At 36.1% G+C, this 18,629-nt stretch overlaps 1 protein-coding gene across 1 annotated transcript in view; it reads right to left on the minus strand.

Annotated features, from left to right (window-relative positions):
- The window catches only part of EYS (eyes shut homolog), an 874,042-nt gene that overhangs the window by 534,627 nt on the left and 320,786 nt on the right, over positions 1–18,629 (minus strand). Inside the window, 1 exon segment of the mRNA XM_037392524.1 lies at positions 17,300–17,421. Within this exon segment, the coding sequence (XP_037248421.1) occupies positions 17,300–17,421 (122 nt within the window).

Raw genomic sequence — 18,629 nt, forward strand, 5'->3', positions numbered from 1 at the left:
TCTTTTCTTTAAAGTGTTACCTCCAGTATATGGCATTCTAAGTGATACTGTAGAGTCTGAAAGCCCTTCTTAGTGGGTTCATAATGAAACAGCAAGCCCTGTTGCAAACATTCATTTGTATCACATGGGATACATTAAAGTTACATCCAAAAAAATTCCAGATTACACATATATGATCATTCATCATTGCAAGCCAACCAAAGCATGGTAACTGGGGATGTCTTGGAGATTTAATTAAAAAACCTACTCAGTCTGAACTAAAACTCACCTTTAGAGTAAGCTGTTTCATCTAGACAGCTGAGGGATCTGGTCTTCAGAAACACTGCAGAGCACACCAGCTAGGAACAAACTTGTCTTCCAAACATGGAATTCTAATTACTGAAAGTCTTTACTTCATGAGTTAAGCCATTTTCAAAACAGTGGATAGAAGTAAGTTACTTAGAAGTTCATATCTCAGATGAGTTGAATGATTTTTGTAAGGAATCTCTCCATCTACTTATCTTCATTGGCTATAAAGGAAATTGTGTATCTGATAGAGACTGCTAAGTTCATAAGCCTACCTGCACTAAGATCTATGGACCAAACCACTTTCCTCAAATTTCAAAACATATCTAACAGTCTAAATAATTCAGGTACTTTTGAAAATTCAGTTCTGTGGGTTGGCATTTTCTGAAACTATGCTATTTTCTCTAATCTGACATGCTATGAATCCCTGATATTTCAGAGGCAGCTGTATTCCTTTACTAAATAGGTAGTGAATAGTTTCACATAAAATTCTTCATAGAACTGAAGAAATGGTTTTAAGAATTTTTAGGTATGTGAATCTTGGCAGAACTTATGTAATTTTAATAATTATAACCATAATAATACTTATTCCCTTCTAGCTTTATGGATTCCTGAGCACTGAAACAAAATTATAATTGTCTTTAGAAAAGCAGGCATAGAAGTGTATCAGATATAGAACTGTTAATTTTCACCATAAACATAAAGCTCCACAGCAATTGCTTCATTTCTTAGGTTTTACATTTTCAGAAGCTAGACCTATACTTACAGAACATATTCCTGATGCACATTAAAAATTTATTTGTATTTTCTTGTTCTGAAGACAGATTGATACATCTTTTTCTGCTTTTGGATTTCTGAATTTGAAAATGATTGAAGTACAATACAAACAACTAAATAAAAACTGCAGATAGAATAGGCTGAACCCCTTCAGCTTGTTCTTAAACCTGGAAATATAAGTGGATATTGACCCCAAACTAGAGAAAAAGGATTTGGGAGGCACACTGCCAGAAAAAGGGTTAAAAAGATACAGTTTCTGCTACCATAATAGTGTGTAAGTGTGCCTTTTGCACATTTGATGCATACAGAACTTCAGGAGGCTTAGGTAGTTTTTATTCTAGTTTAACTGCTTCACTTTTTTATCCTTGTCCTTTTCCTCATTTTTAAAGATATATTTTCTTTATTCTGTATACTTCTGCTTACATAATACTCTGCCCACATCCTTACTTTTAGTAACACCAACTAAAATTATCTCCTAATATTCTGTCTGTTCAGGGACATGACAAAGAAGAAAACATTAAATTTAGAGGTACAAATAGACAAAGTTGTATTTACTTGTTTTCCAGATATTTCTTCCTTAATCCTGTTTAAAGCAATGAGTTTCGCACAATCACAAGGTAACATTCAGCTCAATGAGCGAGCGAACTATATTTCAGCTTTTATTTTAAGCTCTGGTTCAGCTGCAATGCACACACTTCTCTTTTAGGAAACAGAACTTTATATCCTACAAAGGGCATTTCAACTCCCATTTTTTTAATGAAGCTTTTCTTCTTTTTCCATTTTCCTAAATCAAAATACATCTTACATCAGACTGGATACAACTTTCAGACTACTGGACCACAGAGGTGAGACATCTAGTTCCTTTTCCATTAGATCCATGAAATTATTTGCATATTTATCTCAGTAAGGATTTTGCAGCAAATCCTCCTATCTACAAAGCCAGATGAAATTACATTGCTTTCTGTTTCAGCTGGGAAACATTAAAATAATTAAAAATCACCAGTCACCAGAGGGCAGTCTCATTAGGAGGGATGTTTGGGCTTAAAACAGCACACTGAATACTTTCATTATTTTTCATTAAGACAGACAACAAAACAAGTAAAACTGAGCATTATTACTATCACTCTGGTTATATGGCTTGGAACCAGAAAATACGATACAGTTTGGTATCAGTCTTGTTCATAGACCACAACCATGTAGAAAACCAGTAGTAAAATGCCTTCCCATCAGCTCCTGAAACTTCTGTTTTAGATGCAGCAGGGATTCATTAAAGAGTAAACAAGGTTTTCATGTTTTGGGAGTATTTTCTTTTACTTTTGCTTTACAGTTTTGGTTATTATCTAGGGTGCTAGGAAAAACCATGTTCAAGATTTTTAAAACAGATTATAAAAAGATTAAAAAATATCAAATCATCCCTGAAAAAAACCTGGAACTTCCTTGTCTGAAATTCCCCAAGTTATATCAGAAGGGTATCAGAGTCATTTCTTAATTACTGCAGACCCCCATACAGGGTGTTTATGCATTCTGGCATGTAAAGCTGCTCTTTTGAGTAACATTACCTATGAAGCAAACTTGCTTTAGACTTCCTTCTATTCCTGAAAAAATGCAATGGAAAAAGGACATGGATTAATTTTCACCCTACCATCTGTTGTCACTAACATCAAGAACTGCATTCTTTGCCTATGTGTCCATGCCACCCTGGAACAGCAACAATCAGTACAAGTGCAACAAGGTACCTCAAGACTCCACCCAGCAATCTGAGGGAAACTCTGTAATCTGCATGCTTTTTAACAGGCAATGCTTCTCCAGAGATTGAGTCTGCCAGAGAGAAAAACCTTCATTTGTGAAAACACAGAATCAGTAAATGATGATGATAAATTAGCTATGGTGAACAGTAGTAAGTAAAGAATCTACCTCCAATATCTTGAATGGTACTGATTCAGTTTGGTAGAGAAAAAAATATGATTTCATTCCTTCAAGAATCGGAAGGAATCAGTTGTCACGCAGCACCCAAGAAACCGATGTTACATAAAGATTATATGTTAGAGCTCTGATGTTGCATAAATCAGCTATCTGGAAGATTCTCCACCTTTGAAGGATTCCTGAACAAAAGGCTTCCATCTCCCTAGTTGCTTGTTTGCTTGTGCTCCTCCATGTTAATTTAATGCCTGTCTTTGACGGCAAATCTGGCAGTACTGAGTTTATTGCTGTAGCTACGCAAACCGGTACCTCCAGCATTACTTCACCTTGGAAGTCTCTTCCTTTCTACCAGATTTCAGTGTGAAGGGTCTGTGGAAATTCACTCCACACCTGTTTTGTTTGTATCACTCTGATACTTTGAGAGTTACATGTAACTTACTGTGGTTTAGTACACTGATTTTGAGACAAGTCTTCTTTGACCTGACAAACCTGAAAGAAAGAAGAATGCAGCACTGAAAAAATAAAAGCTACCACCTGCAAGCAGGTAACAGCCCCTGCAGGAAAGACATTTGTTAAATTTGGGAAGTTTAGCAATGCAACAGTAGTTCTGTCACTTGACCTCAAAGTTCTTTACCTAGTATATGGAGATGACACTGAAGTCTTAGGAAGAGTGCTAAGCACAGAAGGTACTTTTCATCTAGGGGAGTAGAGGAGAGATCTTTTCTGGTCTGTTCCTTCCACCACAGGCAACAAAGGAAGACCAGGTAAAGGTAATAACAATTGCCAATCCTTATTAGCAGTAAGTAGCACAGCAACATGAAGTGGTAGATGGCAACTCTGAGATTTTATGAAGCGTGAGCAATATGAATTGAACCCTGAAGATAGATTACTGCCACATTTAGAAAATCTGACATGAAAAATAATTGAATACACACCAATTCAGAAGTCTATGCAAATGACCTCTGCATAATTATTTGAATGGATGAGACAAAAACATTTCTTTCCCTCTCTGCAAGCACTTCTGTCATTTAAGCAAGATGTCTTTATCAGGTCTTTTTTTCTGATGTTCTATGCCTATTTTTTTAAGCTGCTTTCAATATTGTCCCTTAATATTTACCTTAGACCTACTGAAGCTCCAAGGAGGTGTATCACAAAAGAAACTGTATGCCTTTGGCTCAGTCTGACAAAGAACTATCAAATCCAGGAATGGAAGCAATGGCATTAAAAAATGTGTCTTTGAACAAATGGATTAATATTCCATATTAAACAATGGGGCTTTTTTTCACACCAAATATAGAACACATTGAATACCTTATGCCCAGAACCAATCAGGTCCCTGTAAACCAATAATGAAGGATAGCTGTAATATTTAGTATAGCAGAATACATTGGGTCATCAGGATAACAATCATATAATATCAACATTTATACATTCTAAGAGCACTGTTCACATATTTTCAACACTCACCAGTAGCCAATTATTCATAAAAGTTTAGCTGGTGAATCATTTAGCATGTGAACTCTCACAATGCTAATTTCAACATTATAAACTCAGATTTTCAAAGGAGACTACATAAAATAAAACATTTGGAAAGGCTAAAGAGTTTGTCTTCAATACTGGCAGTCCAGAAAATATTTCAGAGAAAGATTAAGAAGCAAGGATGTCTCTATTCTCACATTTGTTATTAGAATAACAGAAGACAGGTTTTGCAGAAACTGACCTTCATTAATGATTCAAACTATATCCAAATTATAATCTCTTACCATTCACCTAATCATGTATGAGGATTGTAACTTCCAACAAATAAATGAGGCAGTAACATTTCGTCTTGCCACAGTTAAATGTACCAAAGACCACATTAACATAGGCCTTGCTCAAGTTTGCCTAAGAAGAATTATTCAACTAAAGCCATGCAATATTTCATAAAGGAGTGCCACAATCTCCAAGCGTACAAACAACAGGAAAAGAGCAAAAGTAAGCATTTTTAAGTTCAACTCAGACAGCTTCTCAATGTTAAAAAAAACCCAGTATCTATATACATGTATAGATATATGTATATGCTGCTCAAATACTACATCACAAGATGAGGTAGGTATTTCCCTACTACAGATTCTGTTACAAAACAAAATTGACTTGTTATGTCCTAGCAACCAGATTTCAAAAATAGCTTTGTCCTTAAAAAGATTACTGTTCTGCTATAAAACTATAAAAGCAAACAACAAAAATTACTTTCAATTGCTCTCCAAGAGTCAGTTATGTCTTTATCTACCTTTGATATCTATTGTAATATAAACAATCCAACTTTCTACTATAGCTATCTCGCTGAGTCATTTCAATAGAGCAAACCTATGTAAGTTTTATGACTGCCCCTTCCAGACAGAGAAGGAACAAGCCAAAGGGACACACATAACAATACTTATGGATGCTCACAGAGAGGTGCAGCTTTTGTATTTGTGCTCCCCTTTCTCTACTTGTGACCTTCAAAGATAAAGGCTTCCTAGTGTAACTGATTATTTTTTTTTTCACACATCAAAACTGGCATTTAGTGGAAGTAAGTGTGATAATTACAAATCCTGCATTAGTCTGCTTAATACTGGTGAAGAGCAAGCACTGTTTACAGAGGATCTCAAATAGTGTACTATCTGTAATTGCAGTCTAAATATACTTTCCTATAATACTTCTATTGATCTAACAGAACAAAAATTTAAATCCCAGACAAACCCAAAAATACAACTAACTTAAATTTAATTACCCATAGAAACTACTGGCAGGGAAGACAATGTTGATGTTCTAATTATATATAGTGTATGGTTTACTTACACTTGAACCATTTCACCCAATTTGTAGATGTGAAATATGTATTTCATCTTGCACTATCACACATAAGCAATCATTTCAAGATTCAAGTACTGTAGCTGAATAACTCATCTTTTTTCAAACATATTTTGTATGCACACAATCATACTCTTCTCCAAAACCAGTTTTGTAGCTTTTTGCACAATCTCTTCTTAAAAAAAAAATTACAAAATAAAGTCTTACATTAATTTCCTTTACTATGTCTTAAATGGAAAACCAAAACAAAACACCCAGAACTCTTTTTTACTTTCATTACCTATAGATCACATACTGCCAGTTCCACAAATGCTAGATGTTACTCTGTACTATTAATAGCCTTTCAGAATTCTTCTTCACATATGTTAACTTCATCACCCCAGTGACCCAACAACGGTAATATAATCTATTGATCTAAGATACCTGAGCACCGCTGATGGAAATCAATGCAGTCTGGGCTGGATAGTACTTCACTACTGAACTGCTTGACATAACTAAAACGTATTCACCTACACTACAACTAAATACATACTCAGGCTTCATTTTCTCCCTCTTATCTCCCGAAACAGAAAAAATGCTGCCTTCAAAGTAGTCTTGCACATCATTAGCAATAACGAAATAGTGACTGCTGTTCTCTAAAAAGCCTTCTCTACTTTCAAAAAGAAAAAGCCTCATAGTTGGACATGAAACATTGCTTTTTTTTTGGCTGGAAAGTTATTTCAGCACAAAATAAACACAGGTAAACACCTTCACATTAAAACTGACAATTTACAAAAATTGTGTCTTTTAACCACTTTAGAATTGCTTGAAGAAGGTAGGTAAAAGGAACAATACCTATGGAACCGATGAAATTTGTTCTAACAAGTGCAACATGTGGGTTTTACTAATGACTGCTCAAATCAAAGACGAAAAAAATACAGACTGTATAGTCAAGAGAATGGGGATCTACAGCCTGGTTTTTTATGTGGAACTGTTTATTACCTATTCTCCATGGTTCAACAGGATATAACGTCAGCAGCAATGCCCATAATCCTTTTTAAATTCTGTTCCTTTGTGCATGTATTAGACACTGGTGATGCATGAAATATCTAATCTGTAGCTAACAATGACAGATGGTTTTCCCATTAATTTCTAATGAGCCATTTTTGAAGTGTCACCACCATTTTTTATTTGTTTGTTTAAACTTCCTATTTTACTAAGGTTTCTGAAACTAAGAAAGTCCATGTGCTTTTAGGGAACTGTTCAGTGAAGGGCAAAAGAACAAGCAAAACAGTCTATTATGAATCATCTGCAACAGAAGCATCATAACAGATTTGGATTAAAATAAGTAGTGCATAAATGAGGTAGTGAAGTCTGTCTTGAAAACTTTTTCAGCTATTCTTCTGTTCATTGCCTATCTTATTTCTATCCATTCTAGTTCGAGTTCTCATTCCCCTCCCCACAAAGAATACTTAGCGGTGGCAGCATTTTTGTTATTGCCCAGAACTGTAGCTACAGAAGACAAGCCACTGAATTTTAATTTTAGTATCACTGCTATATAACATGATGGGGGGGATGACTTCCATTGAAGAGCTGTCAGGCAGAAAAATGCCAAGTATGAAGTTACATGCTCACTTTAAGGTAACCATAAATAGGTTATGGCAAAATAAATAAATTTAAAAAAATAATGAAAGAAACTATGCTACCTGTTATTTGTGTAGAAGACAATAGGGCATTTCTTTGTTCTTTCTTACTTATTAGACCAAATCTCATCATAAGCACTGAACTTTCTATCTCTCTGATTTCTCCTTAAGCTTTATCGACTCTTTCATCCAGTACTTTAGCTCATACACCCGCCTTCTAACACACCACCATCTTATCTTCAAACCTTGAAGAACAGGAATATTCTGATATGGTCTAAACTGTTTCTCCAAACCTCTGCTTCTTTCACCTCAAGGCCTTTGAACAAATTCTGAACCGATTTGCTGAATACTTTCTCTTTTGATAAGAAACTCCACGCAGTTTTCTAATCCATTTTTGGAAACTCCTGAGAATCAGTTCTTTCACCTCTGCAAAGCTATTTGACAACTATTATTTTTAATCTTTTTTCATCCTCAAATGCAAATAATTTCTGTATCTTTTACCACACACCAGAGTACTGAATTCACTTGTTCATACCCACTTCAGGCCGCTCAGTGTGTGCTTGCACAGTTTTTTAGAACTGGTCCTTGCAGTTGACCAACAGATCTCTTCCTTGGCCTTCACTCCTAGTGCCCTTCCAGCTGCACAGGTCCGTTTCTCTGAGCATTTACTCTTCAGCAGTGACCTTGAAGTCAAGTATCTTAGGTTTGAGGAAAGACAAGAGGCACCTCAGTATGCTCTAACTCACCCTAAAGCTTTTCCTAAAAAGGGAAAGAATACTGCCTGCTCATTCTCCACACCGTTACTGCATGATAAAAATCAGTATGAGTTAGCATAGCATTTCTTCTCCAAATCTGGTACAAATTATGCCAACCTACGCTTACAGAAACTGGCACCTCCACCTCACCCCATCTCATCATCTGCAGGGAAAAAAAATGCAACGGCAGGTTTTATCCATGTATTTTTTCTGAGTTCTCACTTCAGCCACCAGAGATGTGAAACACAACAGAAGCACAGTTCAATCTTTCTTCTTTAGCCTTTTCTTTCATGTTTCTCTTAAATGTTCCCATACAAATCTTACGACCAGAAATTGTTAATAACACCACTTTTTAATTATTCCTAACTGTAATAATTACATGCATGATAGACATCTTATATATGGGCATATGACTATATAGAGATATGATCAATACCATACGTATGTGCATATATGAAACTTGCTATCTAGAAATGTCAGAATCCAAAAATACATACTAAAACTGAGACCTGCACATATAAAATTGTGTATATTTCATATAAGTTAAACACAGTAGACCAAATTTAAGATATCTGAACTGCAGAGCAACTGATACATATGTTTATGCATACTATTGCCCAATTTTACTATCAAAATCACCAACTTTGCCCAAACTTTGAGAGATCTATGCATATAAACAGACAAAAAATCTGGATTATTACAGAAAGAAAGAGAAATACACAAAATCATTGAGGCTGGAAGGGACCTCTGGGAATTATTTATTTCAACCTTGCTGCTCACAGCAGGGTCAACTACACAACAAGGTTGCTCAGGATCTCGTCCAGTTGAGTTCTGTCTGTCTCCAAGGATGCATACTCCCCAACCTTTCTGAGCAACCTGTTCCAGCGTTCCATTACCCCAACAGTAAAAATATGTTTTTCCTATATTTAAATGGACTTTCCTGTGTTTCAGTTTGTGCCTCATGCCTCTTGTCCTTTGACTGGGCACCACTGATAAGCATCTGACTGTCTTCTTTACCTGTGCCTGCTCCCTTTCTCACCCCACCCCCCATATGACACACACTGAGCCTGCTATGTCTTCTCTTTCTCTGTGTCCTCATATGGAGGTGTTCCAATCCCTGGATCACTTTAGCAGCCTCCTGCTGAAATGTCCTTCTCTGGGATCCCCAGTAAGAGAGAGATATGGATAAACTAGGGACACAACACTCCAGATGTAACTTACAAGTACTGAGTAGAGGCGAAAGATCACCTCCCTCAACCTGATGTTGATGTTCTTCCTAATGCAGCCCAGGATGTTGTTGGCCTTCTTACTGACCTCGTGGGCACGTCATCACTGAATGACTACAGTCTTGCTAAAGTCAAAATAAACATCCACAGCTCTCCCATTACCAGTTAAGCCTGTCATCTCATTGAATACTATCATCAGGCATGCTTTCCCCTTTGTAAATCCATGCTCCCAATCACCTTCTTTTCCATCACCTGTGTGGAAATAGTTTCAAGGATTATTTGCTCCATCACCTTCTGTGAGGTTCAGGCTGTTCAAAAAAAAAATCAAAACAGAAGCGTGCTGAAGAAGGGAAACTGCTATTGAAGCCATAGGAGTGGAGCAGGACTGGGCACAGGCTGGGTAGTTTCTCCTTTCTGAGGCTCTTGATCCTACTGTGCATAAGTGACAACACTGCCTCGCTCATACCCTCCATCTCAAAGGGAACAAAACTCAAAAGATAAAATTGTCTAATGGTTCAGGGGGAGCACACATCCAGTCTTGTAACATCTCATGTTGTGTGCAAATTGGTAAAAATGTTTGCTTAAAAAAAAAAGCCTATGTGACCTCAAGAGTTTAAAATCTCAACTCAGAGCACTCGATGGAGTTTCCTCTTCAGGCAGTATGAGATTTGATACCACCATCATGCTGCACTTCCCCTTGAAAAGGAAAAGGGTTTCAGGTCTCTAATGTGCTGAGGTAGTTCCTCCTGAAGATGGTCAGGCATACTGCCCTGTGGTGCCTCACTACTAAAGTACGTAGTCCTCAACAGTTTCTGGCCTCCTCCTACACTACTGCCTCTGTTGGCTGTGCTCTAGGCTTCGTAGTTACACACTCTCTCCAACATTTGCAGAAAGTATGCCTGAATGTCCCTAACAAGGCACCAGCTGGAAACAAAAAGCTCAAAGTTCCCATCAACCAAGAAAAGCTGACAACAAAGCCTGTGGGAAACTGCTTGCTAACAGTCACAGCCTCCTGTAGCTATCCCTCCCCAGGAGCAACAGGCACCCTGAAGTTCCTCAAAGAGTTCACAGCAGTCCTCTGACGACCCCAGAAGTAGTTCCCAGAAAATCTACTATATCTCAAGCCAGAGCCCAGAAACTGCTCTAAACTGCTTCACCTCTTAGCTGTCCCTGTGAGCTGGGCTCACGTATTGTACATTATTTACACTGAAGGTGTTTAACTGCCCTACAGCAACCATTTGGATTTGGATAACTCCTGTATCACATTTCACACACTCTCAAAGCTATGCCTCAGGTACCTCATTATTTTAGAAACTGTTTTGTGCTCCCTCCATTTAACCTGTGAGTTCATCAAATGATCATTTCATGTCTCTTCGGGTGTCTCTAACTAAAATACACAATAAAACTTCTATTCAAAATAGATCACCTAATGATTAAATATACCAGGAGGCGCAGTTCTACTGTTCAGGAAGAAAAACTTGAAGAGATGGTTTGGGCGGTGGGGCGAGGTATCTTCCAGGTACTTACTGTGTGGTGTTTCAGATTTCATGTTTCTTTGGTATTTTGAATAAAAATGCCATTGCCTTTTCAGAAAACTGTTGAATAATGGCAAAAATATGCCCTAAGGGGTGCACAATGTCAGTGACTTTTTAGTAGATGCTACTGAGATGGCAGAGCAATGTTTTGTTTTTTGCCTAAAGCAACGAAAACCCTAAAGCTGATTTCACACACTGCAGTATAACAAGTAGCACACTGCACATTTCCAGTTGTTCGCAGTACTACCAGAGATGAAACTATAAAACACCTGCTACCTTTTTAGGAAACACTTATTTGCACTTTCACAAATTTCTTCAGCTAATTCATTAGTAAATCTCCTGACTGTCCATATAAACCTTTTGAAGATGGCTTTGAGGCACATACATAACTTGGCACTAAGATGGAAAAAAAAATAAAAATCTACAAGTCAGAACTAAAGACAAGACAGAAGTACAACAGACAAATGTTTTGGCAAACATCTCTGCAGCAAAAGAGGAAAAGTGGCCAAAGAACCCTGAAGAAATGCCAGCTAGGAAGCCAGATGCTGCTTACAAAAAAATGTTCCAGAGTTTGGCGTCTGGGACCATTAAATGCCAAGCTGATCCCCATCTGTGCGAAAAGCTGTTTATTGCTTCTGGGGGAGAAAAAAGTAAGAAAGAGTATAGCAGTAGTTTAAAGGAGCGCCAGTAAAAACAGAAGGCAGACTGAACTTGGCATTTAAGTTATAATCATATCACGATTTACTTTTGAATTCCATGACAGTTTAAAATCCATTAATTTAGAAATAAGCATATCTTCAAAATATTCTGCATAAATATATATTCTTTTACTATGAATCTCTCAGATATTCATCCACCCCAAATTTAGGCATCACCTGCTTACACAACTTAGCACAGAAAAATTCTTGCATAGTTCCGAGAAAATTCAGAGGCTGATTTTAACTTTATTTTTCCAAATCAATGCTCTCCAGAAGGTGGGGGTGGGAGGGGAAGCATGAAATAGAATGCTGCTTTTCTTTAACTACTATAATTAAAGTTCATGGTATACATAACACTGAATATATTCTAATGACACAATACTAGTCATTTTTAAAGATCTCAGTCAGGTAGATGGCAATTACGCTAATGAAAAACTATTTTTTAATTCTGAAAATGTGGCTTCAAATGCTAAGAAGCAAAGAGGGGAACTACAGGGCAAGATGTATTTGGGAATAGATTGAGAAAGTAACAGGAAGGAGACAGAAGGCATCTGACTCTCATAGACAGTATTGTTACCCAAACTGTCAGCTGGCATAAATGTATAAAAAATAACCATAACTGTAAAAGCAAAAATGGAGACTTGTGATATAGTTGGACAAACAGGGTTTAAGAAAACATGTGCCAGAAGTAAAATCTAAAGGATAAGAATGAGGAGGCAGGAAAGATAACTGTCTTTGCAAAAATAAGCTAAACAAGAAGGGGTCCTGATTCCAAAAGTAGTACATCAAAGGCAGATAAGATCACACTTTTATTTTGGAGGAAAGGCAGGAAATACAAAACATTGATGGTAAGTGAGGAAAGACAGGGAAAAAAGACAGGTCACTGTGGTTCCTGCTTTCCTCAATGAAGAGTTCTAGGGAGCAACTACCTTGACCTCAACAACTAAGAGCCATCAACTGCCACAGCCAGCAGTGCTAACCAAACAGCATTAGCTCCATAGGGTTGCATGATTATATAAGCATAAGTGATAAATGAATACACAAATACAAATATCTAAATAGTATTAATTTGTAAAGTAACTAATGGTAAGGACTAATGGTGCTGTACATGCAATGGTAATGATTACACAGCTCTTAAGAATTAACCTTTGGCAATGTGTAATGTTAATGAGTATCAGCAATTCAGCAGACTTATTCTGAAGTTTGGAACTTGCATAGTTCATTGATCCTTTTAAATATATCCAAAGAGATCACTAATTTCCTAACTGATATATGCATCTATATATCCATTGAGACAAACTTATCCTTAATGAAGTTACAATGAAAGGAATTTATAGTTTATAGTCAAGTCACAGGGAGTAGAGATGCTGGACAGAGCTCTGGTGCTGAAGACTGGCACTGTTTGACTGACCAACAGAGCCAGCATGAGTCCCCAGTCAGTGAACCAAGATACTGCAAGGATAACTAGTCCGTATTATTTTTAATGTTTTTATTACTTCTAACATTTTTGGTTTTAAAGAGGAAAAAGGATAAACTACAGGTATAAAAATAGAACTGGACTTCAGTCTACACAGACATTATAAAATGAAACACAGCAAGGTCTTAAAAAGATCAGTCAGGATGAGTTTGGTACAATGCTCTGGGTGATGCTCCATTTGTGTTGAGAAAGGAATGTACTCTGAGTAATAGGAAAAGTACTCTGAATAAGAAAAGGTTCCACTGATGATATTAAAGGAGTGTACCACTGACAACGTTAAAGAATGTACTCTAAATAATTAGAAAAGATAAGGTGGGCACCTGAAGGAGATAAGGAGACCTTGAGTCAGGAAATCATTGAATGAAGAAAGTTGAAAGGTTTACACCACCTAGATCCCATCTATTATAAATAGAATGATTAGGTGTCAAAAATGAGTATGTAAAGATGTTGTAACCTCTCATGAAAACTGTATAAACTACCTGACTTTTCACTGAAAAGTTCAGAGCTAGTTTGTCTGGTGCAAATCGGCTAGCTCCCCAATGTTGCACAAAATAAACACCTTTGCTGCTTAAAGACAAAATTGGTCTCTGAGCAGTTACTCTGTGCTGGTTTGGCATCAAAAAAAGATATCCTAGTGGATGAATTAAATTTCTGACAAAGGTTAAGTACTGAAGCAAACCCTAAAACTGTTGTAAACAATGTAGGCTCAATGGATAGAATAAGCATATCCACTAAAGGAAGTCTGATCTCCTGTTTAGTACAGAAGTCCATTGGCATGCTGAAAAAAGAAAAGCAGCAACACCACAGTATCTTTGTTCTTTATAACAACTTCAACAATAAATACTGACAAAATTGTAAACAGCATGAATCTGTGGGATTCAATGTGAATATACAGAGAGAACTGAGTACTTTGGGAAGACGCCTAGTCTCCAAGTTTTAACATCATAATGATTACAGCCAAGTTCTCAACTATTGTACATCATTACACACACCTGTTCATCCATAAAACTATGTTGCCTATTATTTTCCAAGAAAAGTTGAAGAGATTGTCACTTAAAGTTTCCCTGTAAGTTGGTAACAACAAAGGAGACACAAGGGCTTTAATTATGATTTGATATTATTAAGAAAAAAACTCAGAAGTATTAGGAAAGATGGTACAATAGGATAGAGAAGAAATAGGGAATTTGTCTGACAATAGATGCATCTGTCTATAAACATTCAGAGACATAGTTTGAGAGATTATGCTATCGTGAGAATTAGAGTGACATTCACAGGGTACTGGAAATACATGCATGAAACTACATCAATTTCTTTGCTATGCCACGGGCCAAACTGAAAAGTGAGAAGGGTAAAAAAAGATATCTTAGTTTATCAGCTGAACAAAAGTTACCTGGAATAAAACAGGAATTACATAACAAATTATTCACATTGAGTAATTCAACCTTAACTATTGTTTCAGGTTTTTTCTTACTCTAATCTTTTTTAAAATACAAATATGCAACTGAGAAGGTTTTCTCTGTTTTTCTGTTGAGATGTGATTTATTTTCCTATGATGGAACCTACAAAGAAAAGCATTTAGCTCTTGCATACTTGTTATCCTTCGGTTTTGGCAGCAAGTCTTCATATCAAGGTTCAAAAATGAATAGTACCAGATAAACAAATAACTTAATAGAAAGAATTTTAACTAAGTATGGTTTATATTATTATCATTATTAGATTTGAAACTTGGTACAAACATTTTTTTGTATTATTTTCTTGGGTTTTTTCCTATAAAATATATTTTTATGCTTTTGCACAATGAATTACTGGGTTTTTCAAGGACAGGTGTTTTCAGATAGATTTGCAAATACTTGAGAGAAAGTAAACTAATGAGTGTTATCAAAGGCATAAAAGAATGATATGTTATCTCTTCTTTATATTAATTTGTTAGAATTGTATCAAGTACCAGTAGTGGTGTAGCCAAATGAAAGAAATACAGAAAATTCTGTGTACGGTATCCAGCAGCTAAATTTACACCAGATAAATAAACAGTGACAGAACATGGCCACAGGCAAGGGAACTGCATTGTCTATCACTGTTGCCTTCTCAAAGCAGTTCCTGGCCTGACTTTGGTCCAGACCAACTATTCCTTGTCCAACAATGCCTACGCACAGCAAGAATGACAATGATCATTTCTGTTAGGCAGTTAGAATCCAGTTACCCTGTTCTAAAGGCCACATTTAATTTTAAAGCTATGGCTAGATGTCCTTAGGATCAGATACTAGTGACTGCCACTGCTTAGCTACAAGATGACAACTCTGTCTTGCTGCTGTAGTTTAAGAGAAAAGTGTTAAAAAAGGTAATAGAAACCAACACGTTTTTGATGTCAAGTAAGAGTAATTGTGGAAAAAAAAGCAGAATGTCTTTTAACATCTGAATATAAACTAGGACCACTCTAATGACTGAAATGAAGTTGTTTTAGATTGTACAACAAAAACATTGGTCTAGATTCATTGTCCTTGTGGATGCCAACTCTTATGACTCCTCAACTACAGATATCTCTGAAGAAGCTGGTTTTGTTTGGCTTATCGTGACCCTTGTATATGATGAATCAATTATATGTCCAATTTTGCTGCTCCGTGATGTCAACTAGGACAAACAGCTCTGAGAAAAAGTATGGCGTGGTGCTAACAGTTCAAACCAATTCCCTTGTAAGCATTTTCTATACCAGTTCAGTATTTGCCAAATCAAGAGCGTTTGAGCATATTTTTTTCTCATTAAACAACAGCGAGTCCTTGGATTTGCTCATATGTTGTTGACCTAACTACAAATAAAATCAGGAGAAGTCATGTTACCTTCTGCAAGATATATATAATGCTTCCAGAGGATGAAAAAACAAGTAAAATGTAAGTACAGGTAATCATACATGATTGCCAAATATCCATGCACCTAAAGTTGTCCTTTAAGATGGTGAAACTGTATTTGTCTACACAATCCATTATATTATATAATAATTCAAATTGCCATAACAGCTAATCAGACATACTGTATGGTTATAAAATTATTTGTTATAGACTACAAAGAGCTACAAACTTCACAAAAATAAAAACAACAAAAATTAAAGAAACACTTAACACATTGTTTTATATCCCAAAAGACTTAAAGTGAAAAAAGCAATTAAAAATATTTTCACAGATTTTTTCAGCCTCATGAGATTCTTGTCTTTCTGTTAATGTCCTAATTTGGTAAAATATTTCAGTCCATCTAATATAAATGCAGTTCTAGGATAGCGCAAAGTGCTTCAGTTATATTCTGGACATAAACTAATGCAAAAAATTCTATTACATATATATTGTTTAACTTAAGTTAAATTTATCTTTGGTTATTTGGGAAACCATTTGTCTATTTTCAGCTATGGTAGATTTTCTTTCCGATTGTCTGTATTACCAGGAATATAATCACTGCATAACAACTAGACTGTGTATTGTGTACAGTTATGACACCATGTTCTTTATGCATCTGTATCAGTATCTATTAAGAATTTAAATTCAGATACAGACTGTTCTAGTAATGACATCATAATACAGGTAAATCCTGGCTACAAACAACAGAAACTTATCGCTACATTGTTTAAAAGAGTCCTCATTATACTGAAACAAGTTCATTTTTAAACCGTGAATCTAAGCATTAAATGAAAATTGGGGTTTAAGTTAAAAAGAATACAGTTAGTGCCAAATCCTCAGGCTTTCTCCCAGTGTGGCTGTTAAAATTTAGGTAAATGACTACTCTGTAATTTTAAGCCACAAGGTGGCAGCAATGATATAATCTCTTCCTTTGAAGATTGTACAACTATGTCCACTCCCACTACTTCTACTCTTGAAGCATCTCCTGTGCTTACGGGGCGTAAATGACAGAAAAAGAGACCCTATGTCTTGTCTGACAAAATACAGTTCAAGATTAGATTACTTGCTACATGTCATGAATTGATGCATTTTTTTTAATTTTCCATCTACAATTAATTATGTCTGCTGATTTAAAATGAATGTGTAGTGAAGCAGTATACCCAACACAAGTTGTTCGCATATTTGTGTAATAACATTCCATTCCCCAAGCTGAAAAATAAATTAATAACTGGATGCATAAGTCTGTCATTCCTGGAACATAATCATACAGTGAGAAGACGCAACACTTACTGATAGCTGTTGAAAAGATCCATGCAGGTGCCATTGTTTTTACAAGGCTCTGAATTACATTCATTTGATTCATTTTCACAAAATGTTCCTTCCCATCCAGGCAAGCAAACACACTGGTATCTCTGTAATGTATTGAGTAAAATAATCTGTTACTTTTGGTACTTTTAATATATTTACAACAGGTATTATTACTGACTGTTCTGCATTTGTTGTCTTCTATCAGGTACTTCACCATTTCAAAACCTGAAAATTTCATATCAATAACTTCACCTACTAATACAATGAAAAAAGAGGACATGAGGTAGGTATGTAACACTACTTATTACCTACCTTTTTTGTTTAACCAATTTGTGTACCTGGAATATTTTACTACTTCTTCCTCCCTCCAACTTTTTCTAATAAATGATATTATCTCTTCTATGAAACTACAACTCAGATTATCGTAAATACCTGTGCTTTAGGCATGCCAGTGTAATATCTAAGCAAAGTATTGTTCAGCATGCAGCTCAAGCAGAGTTCACTACAAAAAAAATATTATGGAAATTCTCAGGATTACATTGCTATCAGATTTCTTTAACACCTTTAATATGAAATTGTGCAGCAGTGTCTTAATTAAGCAGTATTAGACAAACCATGACATGAGAAATACTGTCTCCTACACAGTGTATTAGACAGAATACAGGGTGTATTAGGCGGTAATTCAGATAGCATAAATACAACTCTTCTAGCTCTACAGTGATAGTATTTAACATACTAATGATTAGGTGTTGCGAGGGCTACATTTCTGACTGATTTAACTGAACAAAACTTCAGCAGCGTGTCTATCCACCTCAAAATGACATATATTATAGGTCATTTTTCATCATACTGCAAAGCTATTACAGCGAATTGTAACCACACTCCAGTATAATCTCCAGCTTCAAAATAATCCAGTACCTGCATGCAATGGGGTGTTTGACATAGTCTCCCAGAACTGAAAAGCATAAAGCATCTTTTTCCTGCCTATGTTCTACACAAACAAAAAAAAAGAAAAAGAGCAAGGTGAACATTTCCTGAATTGATTATTAATTAGAGAGGGGCTGGAGGGGCTGCAATACCAACACTTCCATTCAGCAGAAGTTTTAATTGCTTCTTTTGTGACATGCTTGCTTCTAACAAGGCTTCTTTCTACCAGAAGTTAGGAACACTTTAAGGGTAAGCATGACTAATGTGAATTATTTCATTACTTGCTAAACATTGCAACAGCCTTCAGGGTCGATTTTAAAGCCTATTAAAACATGTGAATTGGAAGCCAGTAAGAGACAGTGAAAAAAAAGTTGAGGAGTTCTCT

The sequence above is a fragment of the Falco rusticolus genome, chromosome 6, assembly GCF_015220075.1.
Source record: "Falco rusticolus isolate bFalRus1 chromosome 6, bFalRus1.pri, whole genome shotgun sequence".
NCBI classification, from domain to species: Eukaryota; Metazoa; Chordata; class Aves; order Falconiformes; family Falconidae; genus Falco; species Falco rusticolus.